Consider the following 8835-nt stretch of genomic DNA (forward strand, 5'->3'; position numbering starts at 1 on the left):
TATAGGATGTGGTGAGAGCTAATATAGGGGATTTTGTTAAGGGCAAATCGGCAATTTCACTACCAAAAAACTGAAAATTGAAGTAGTTATTTTGTAGTGGTTACAAGAAACCGCTAGAAAACAAGACACTGTAGTGGTTTTCATATGAAACCGCTACAAATCTGCATCGCTTAACCCAACCTTCACTTTGTCTTACACATTATAGCGGTTCTACGCCTAAATAATTGCCACAAATTTGGCGCCACCTTCTTGCCAGATGGCGGGAGATTGGTGCCAAATTTGTAGTGGTTAACTAGTAGCGGTTATGTAAAAATAACCGTAATAAATTGTTTGCAGTGGTTACTTTGTAGCGATTGTCCCTAATGGCAGAAGATGAACCGTTTTATTTTTGTAGCAGTTTCGTATAAAACAGCAACAAATGATTAAAATTTGTAGCAATTATATGTTAACTGTTATAAAGTTTTCGCAATTTGTAGCGGTTTTAAAGACAGTCATGACAAAGTGTTGAGTTATTCAATAGAGACACAACATTTGTCATAATTTTGTAGTGGTTTGTCGGTAAACCACTACTAATGTCAAAATTGTAGCGGTTTTTACAAAAAAACCGCCGCAAATTTTCAGCGCTTATATAATCGCTCCCCCTTCTTTCACTTTTGCCACATATGTGTATGGAAGTTTTGCTGAAATTTTTCCTAAAGTCCACTGTAGCTCCAAATCTAATTCCAGCTACCGAGGTACAAATATATGTTCATTTATTAGTTAATTTGTTTAATAGTTACAATATTTAAATATTTAATTAGTGCTGTATTAATTTAATATTTATTTTGGTTTGCTTATTTAATTGACATTGATATTGTTTGACTTCATAATTATATCTGGTATTTGTTTTAAATTTTTGTAGTTTGCATGTTAGTTATAATGATTTAATAATAAAATATATTTATTTAGTAATTAATTTATATGACATTAAGAGTGATATTATTTTAATTACAATTTTTTGTATTTTATTTAATTTGAAGAACTTGAATTTATTGGTTTTTGTAATTATTAATTACAAATTGGAAGATAATTATAAAATGTTTAGAATTTATTAAATTCATATTTAAACAGTTTTTTATTTTGTATTTTGTTTAATTAGTTATATGTGATTTAGATTGTTGAATTAATTAATTGTGATTATTATATATCTTATTGTCTTCAAAATTTTTTAGTTTGCATGTTATTTGTAATTGTTTAATGATAAAATTTGTTTATTTAGTAATTAATTTTATTAGGCATTAGGAGTGAAATTATTTTATTTAAATTTTGTAGTATTTTATTTAATTTCAGAAACTTGAAGTTAGTTTCTATTTTTAAATTTTTATTTATGGTTTCAAATGTAATGGTAAAATGTTCATAATTTATTAAAGTTATGTTTAATAAATTTTGTATTTTGTATTGTTTAATTAATTATTTGTGGTTTAAATAGCATGGTTCATCAACACGGTATATTAGATTTAAGTGTTTTGATTATAACAAATTAAGTTTCTAATTATCTCTGAATATCTATTAAATTTATCGATCAAATGTTCAATCACTAGTTAATCAATCAAGTGTTAGATAATTGTTAGCTATTGTTGAATCTATTATTGTTAAGCTTGATTGATAAGGTATTAGATAATTCAAATCTTATGTGTTGATCAATCATGTGATCGATCATTGATAACACTGGTTGAATGTAAGTTGTTGTAGCAAATTATCGATCATTTAATCGATAATTTATTAATCGATAAACTGTTAGGAAAAGTTATAAACTACCACGAGTATAGCATAAGGATTATCGATCACCTAATCGATCAAGAGGTAATCGATGAAGACTCAGATAACCGGTAAAGTTTCTTGACTTATTCACTATGTTGGATAGCTCTTTTATTATCGATCACATTATCGATCATTCTTTTACTGATAACCTAATCAAACTTTTCATCAAAACAATTCTGGTTAATTGATAATATGTTCTGTTAAAAGCATTCTGTGATTTCCTATAAAATAAGTTTTATCACAGTTTATGATTGATCAATTGATCGATCATCCTCTTAGCGATAATATGATCGATCATCATGTTCTCTGTATCATCTTTTCACATCACATGATGGATCAAAGCCTTACTTTGGTACTTTCTAATTTCAACTATTCACAGTCATATATCAATCACTTATTTGATTAATTCTTAATTGATCATTTAATCGATAATCAATTCATCTTTATGGGTCACTGTCAAAATTTTCTTTGAACCTCTTTTCAATCACGTATTTGATCAACACTTTATCGAAGAAGTGTTCGATCATCATAGTTTGAAAATAGTATTGACTGTAGCTTAGCTTAATTGATAATATGATCAATCAAACATTTTTTGCTCATCTATTTGATCATTGCATCATTTCATCTCTTAAACAATTCTTCACGTTGATTATTCATAAACCATTTGTTCATTATATTGTCAAGCTTTTTTCAGCCTGCCTTAATCATATAATTCTCTTTTGAAGATAGAAAGGCAAACAAAAATTTAAAAGAAACAAACCTTGCATAGAATTTAAATATACTTTACTTGTGAAGATTACTATGTTTACACTTCATCAATTATCAATCATTTGTTCGATCATTGTTTGATCCATAATTTACTTAATAAATGCATATATCTACTATGTCTATTTCTCTTGTAAATGATTGATAACATGATTGATTAAAGAATTATCGATCAAGAGATCAAACAAGTAAGTTCAGTTTACTTTCTAAGTATCTGGTGATTGATTCTGTGTCTTTCAACTGTTGCATCAATTTCAAGAGTCATCACTTCTTCTGTTATTTATTCACATTTTCTTGAAGAAGAAAACTTACTTGTGTGATAAGACTTCTGTAGCTTACGAAGCACAACAGATATATTGAAGCCTTAACCTGTTGTGTCAAAAGCATTAATGGCGAACTACAATTATAACTACCGAACACACGCAAACGATCTTCCAATAGCTAGAAGCTCTTCAGTCTAACAGATAACTGAAATACTCTAACTATAAAAGGTGCGAAGAGCATTGAATGAGGAATTGAATACGGGAGCTACCATCTGCTAAAAATCTACTATTGCATTCAATACTCTGTTTTACTGAACTTCAGTGTTTATCATTTATATACTCTATGAGAGAGTTTGATATATCTTTCTTTACTCAATTCTAAGAGTAACTCAAGAGTGTGGACTCTCGAGGGGATTGTAACCTTACAGGTAGTAAGTGGAAGTGATTGAGAGATTCAATTACTGTACCGAGGCACCAAGAGCCCGTTTAATCTTAGGGATATGGTGGAAATCTCAGAGGCTCTTTGAGGACTGGACGTAGGTCAAGTGGTTGAGACCAAACCAGTATAAACTCTGTGTCTTCTTTCTTTGGTGAAACCTTCCTAACTCATCTCCTTTGTTTTATTTGCTTAGTTATTTTATTTAGTTAAATTTTTATACTTTACCCAATTTACCCTCCTTTTGGGTGAAGCTGCCACTAACATGATAAAGATCCTGTTGAGCCTACGAGACCCCCCGGTATCCTAGTAGCCTGGGCCGTCCGAGAAGCCGACAGAGGAGGATAAGGGGCCCATGATCAGCACTGAAGATTATGAGATTGATGAGCATTTCAATCTCAACCTGGGGGTGAGGGTGGATTCGAGGGTCATCTGGAGGGAGAGATACGGGGCCTGGAGGAGGAGGAGTAGAAAGAGAAGGATGACCACCACTACTAGCAGCAGCCGTGTTGACCTGGTGGATGGTTGAGTGGTTGGGAAGTGGAGATTGTGGGTAAGTAAAATAAGTTATTTAATATTAATAATTAAATGTTATTGATATTATCACCTGGAAGAGGATGTCACAGAAGAACAAAAACGATGCTTAGGAGTTGCTGAAGCCTGAAAGTAATTAATTAGTGTAACATCACCACTTACTAACCAAAACTAAACATAATAGAAAAGACTAAAACTAGTAAACAAACCCTATCATGGTTATTTAAGAGCAATCACATCATTAAGGGGCTAACCATGATAGAAAAGCATTCGACCTTAATTAAAGCTATCATGGTTAGAAAAAGAATAACCTATATTTTAGCAGTTTAGACTTGACTATCTTAGTCAATACTAGCAACAACTAAACTTGCAAAAAATTGCCATTATCACATCGTGGATCCACAATAAATCAATCACATACAATCTAAGGGCCTCGGGTCCACTATCAGCACTCTAGTTTAATGTTCAGACAAAATAAACCAAAGATAGAAGGTATAATATGTTCACTAAGTCAAATGACATAAAAATATGAGAAGGTAAAATAAGTCCCAAATGAATGCATCCTGATGCGTGGCAATATACGAAAAGATTGCATAAAACGAGGTCCAAAAGCTCTACACTGTCAGCTACAGCTATTGAGCCTTAGGAGTCTTCCTCGAAGGTCCCACTAACGTATTGTTTCCTGAAAATGGTAAAGCAACGGGAGTTAGACAACGTCTCAGTAACTAAATCCCTACCTATCACACACCCTAGCATGGGCTAGCGAGGTGTCAGGTGGGATACACAGAGTTAATAATAGTTGATAAACATTTATTTAACATTTAAACTCACAATAATCATACAAGACAAATATTTCCACCAATCTCATGCAATTGATACATTTCAAAAGAGATAACATACTTGTCATTTATTTAAAAGATATAAATATCAATGAATATCTCATGTCATATGCAATTCCTAAACCTAAATCCATCATTATATCCTCCTTATTTCCTCCGACTGAACCCATGGGCTCAGTTCTTTCCATTTGACTAGAAACTCTGACAAGCTCACCACATGAATGATATAGACCGGCCAAAGACCACAGAGCACTCAGTGGACCATGGGTGCCCCCTCGAAGAACTAGTGGGGTGTTGCAGTCCCTCGAAGAACTAGTGGGACAATAATAGCAGCCAACCATAGAGTTCTGTATAGAGACTAATACCACGTGGCAAGTATATGAATCTCAATAACTCCAATTATCTCCTTTTCCCACCCAAAATAGATGCACAAGATTCAAAATGACACATTTATATGCATAATCAATAGAATTTCATAATAACACATCATAATCATGATCACCAATTTCTTGCAATACAAACTATGTCAATCCTTTTTAAAATAGCATCCCACAAGACAGTTTATACAAAACGTAATATACTTTTATAGAATTAGTTATAAAGCCACTCACCAACTTCATACTAGAGCATGCAACAGATAGGAATTTAGTTACTTAGTCTCCTAGCTAACAGTCAACTACAACCAGAATCCAACCTCGAAAATGCCACAATAGAGTTTATATCTACAAACAAAATTAAAATATTATCTCTATAGTATTAGAGCAGGCTACTCACAAAATTCTAGCCTCTAACTCCTCCTCTAAAAGCTTTAATTTTACTCAGAACTCTAGCTTAAAAGACATTTCTCTAAGGTTTGGAATGAGAACATATATATATATATATATATGATTTAGACTCGATTCCTAAATTTTCCTTGCTTAAATATCCTTTAATTATTAGATTATATTATTAGAATCATCAAATTCATAATGTAAATAGACAAACTGTAAATTTATAACTTATATTCCATCTTTAAAGGACTTAGACAAATAGACTTAGTACGAACCAGGTTATTCTCACTATAGAATTTAAACCCTTAATCTAACCGTTGAAATTAACGACTTGGATGTCCCAAATAGGCTGACTAAATTTCAATCTGATCCAACGGTTAATAAACTCAAAAGTGACACTTTTCTGAGACTACCTTAGATATGTGCGAAAATTATTTACTCACTTCAAGCTCCACTCACTATCTCCTATATATAGGTTCCTCAAACTCCTTCACTCTAAAGATTAGTCGATGTGAGACTTCTATACCATGGTATAATTTTCTAGAATATCATCCACACACACAATTACACACAAAAAATATTATTAAAATAATAATAATAATACTTTGCCTATATCTAACCTTTTTTTAACTTAATACAAAAATATATTTATTTATAAATTTAATTAAATACTAGATAAAAAAAATAAGGATGTTACAGTTCTCCCCACGTAAAGAAATTTTGTCCTCAAAATTCAATAAAGGATGACATGTTCATATCTTTATCGAATATATGAGAATAGTCACGACGCATTCTCTCCTCAGTTTCCTAAGTAGTATCCCCATGTGACATGCCCTTCCAGAAGACTTTGAGGAGTCTAGTAGTCTTATTCCGCAATTCCTTGTCCTTGACATCAAGGATTCTCTCTGGTTCTGCTTTATAAGTCAAGTCTTCTCGTAGTTCCACCTCTTCTAATTCTATAATATGTGATGGGTCCGGCTGGTATTTCTTCGATTGGGAGACATGGAATACATCATGTACCTTTGACAAGTGTGGAGGTAGTGCAATGCGGTAGGCTATTGACCCAATTCTTTCTAGGATTTCGTACAATCCGATATATCTGGGTATCAACTTTTTAGCTTTAATGGATCTACCAATACCGGTAGTAGGAGATACCTTCAGGAACACATGATCCCCTACGTCAAACTCTAGCAGTCTTCATCTTTGATCGGTGTAGCTTTTCTGTCTACTTTGTGCAGTCAGCAACTTTTGTTTGATTAGTTCAATCTTCTTGGTGGTCTCATCCATATACTCAGGGCCAATAATAGTCCTTTCACTCAACTCTGTCCAACACAATGGCGATCTACACTTTCTACCATATAATGCTTCAAATGGTGCCATTTGTATGCTAGAATGGTAACTATTGTTATAAGCAAACTCTGCTAATGATAAGCGGCTATTCCAACTCCCTCTAAACTCAATAACACATGCTCAAAGCATATCTTCCAATGTTTGTATGGTTCTTTCGGTTTGTCCATCAGTCTGCGGGTGGTATGCTGTACTAAAACACAATTTGGATCCCATTGCCTCTTGTAACGATTTCCAAAATCCTGATGTGAACCTGGGATCACGATCTGAGACTATACTTATCAGGGTTCCATGAAGTCTAATTATTTCTGAGACATATATCTGTGCTAACTTTTCCATCGAGTAGTTCATTTTAATGGGTAAAAAGTGGGTGGACTTTGTTAATCGATCCACAATAACCTATATGGCATCAAAACCTGCCTACATTCTTGGTAATCCCGTAATGAAGTCCATAGAGATACTCTACCATTTCCATTTGGGTATATCTAGATTCTGCAACAAGCCTGGGGATTTTAAATGTTTGATCTTCACTTTCTGACAAGTGAGACAATTCTATACATACTCTGTCATATTCGCTTTATCCCCGGGCCACCAATATTGTTGTCTCAAGTCATGATACTTCTTGGTGGCTCCTGGATGCATGGTATATTTACTTCGATGGGCTTCCTCTAGTACCAGCCTCTTAATTTCTTCATTACCTGGAATGCGCACCCTCCCTTGGTATCTTAAAATAACATCCTCCCCAAGGTTATAATCCTTTACCTCTCCTTTCTATAACTCTATCTTAATTCTCTTTAGCTGCTCATCTTGCAATTGAGAAGCCATAAGTTCCTTCCTTAAATCAATCACCTTAACATTCGAATATAATAGGGTAGGTGAGCTAGGAAAAACCCCGCTATCCCTCAAGCTCTCTACTAAGTAGTACTCTCTTAGATTCATACAGAGTACGTGAACGGTTTTTCGGCTTAGGGCATCTGCCACCATGTTTGCCTTCCCTGGGTGATATCATAGTTTAAAATCATAATCTTTTAGGAATTCTAGCCACCTTCACTACGGTTGTTTAATTCCTTCTGATCCATCAAATACTTTAGGCTCTTATGGTCACTAAGCACTTCAAACTTTGAACCATAAAGATAGTGTCTCCAAATCTTAAGGGCAAATACCACTGCTACCAGCTCTAGATTATGAGTTGGATAATTTTCCTCATGGGATCTTAGCTGTCATGAAGCATATGCTACCGCCTTCCTATCTTGCATTAATACGGCACCTAAACCTTTCAACGAGGCATCAGTATATAGGGTATATGGTCGATTCGGGTCAGGGATAGTAAGAATAGGTGCGGTTGTTAATCGGGATTTCAACTCTTGGAATGCAACTTCGCACTTATCAATTCAGATGAATGGTTTATCTTTCTTTGTCAGTTTCGTTAATGGCATGGAGATCTGAGAGAATCCTTTGATAAACCTGTGATAGTATCCTGCTAATCCCACAAAGCTTCTAACCTCTGTAACTGACTCGGGTGACTCCTATTTTAGCACAACATCTACTTTACTCGGGTCTACTAGTACCCCCTCTACTGAAATCACATGGCCTAGAAAGTTTACTTCCTTCAACCAAAGCTCACACTTGCTTAACTTTGCATAAAGCTTGTGATCTTTCAACACTTGTAGTGCAACTCTTAGGTGTTCTTGATGTTCTGCTTCACTTTTTGAATAGATTAAAATGTCATCAATAAATACAACTATGAACTGGTCCAGATAAGGTCTAAAAATTCAATTCATGTAGTCCATAAACACTGCTGGGGCATTAGTCAACCCAAATGGCATCACTAGAAACTCATAATGTCCATATCTTGTACAAAAAGTAGTCTTAGAGATATCTTCTGCTTTAACTCTAAGTTGATTTTAGCCTGACCACAAATCAATCTTAGAAAAGAATGAAGATCCCACCAGCTAATCTAATAGATCATCTATTCTAGGCAAGGGGTACTTGTTCTTGATTGTTACCTTGTTCAGCTGTTAATAGTCGATGCACAAACGCATGCTCCCATCTTTCTTCTTAACAAACAACACTGGAGATCC

General features: G+C 34.0%; 1 protein-coding gene across 1 annotated transcript; it reads right to left on the reverse strand.

Moving 5' to 3' along the window:
• Positions 1-6214: 6214 nt before the first annotated feature.
• Positions 6215-7093, reverse strand: LOC114734473 (uncharacterized). The gene is made up of 2 exons (XM_028922096.1): positions 6974-7093; positions 6215-6562 (listed from the first exon to the last, which is right to left on the reverse strand). Exons 1-2 carry the CDS (start codon positions 7091-7093, stop codon positions 6215-6217), a joined length of 468 nt encoding a protein of 155 aa, XP_028777929.1.
• Positions 7094-8835: the final 1742 nt, after the last annotated feature.

Source organism: Neltuma alba, unplaced genomic scaffold (assembly GCF_004799145.2).
Source record: "Neltuma alba isolate B1F8T4 unplaced genomic scaffold, ASM479914v2 tig00013105_pilon, whole genome shotgun sequence".
NCBI classification, from domain to species: domain Eukaryota; kingdom Viridiplantae; phylum Streptophyta; class Magnoliopsida; order Fabales; family Fabaceae; genus Neltuma; species Neltuma alba.

Bases quoted from the DNA above. Each gene is read 5' to 3' on its own strand.
- LOC114734473 (XM_028922096.1), bottom strand. From the start codon at position 7,093: ATGGAAAAGTTAGCACAGATATATGTCTCAGAAATAATTAGACTTCAT. The intron at 6,563-6,973 runs GCAATGGGATCC...GTGTTCCTGAAG, and splicing joins TTTGGAAATCGTTACAAGAG to GTATCTCCTACTACCGGTAT.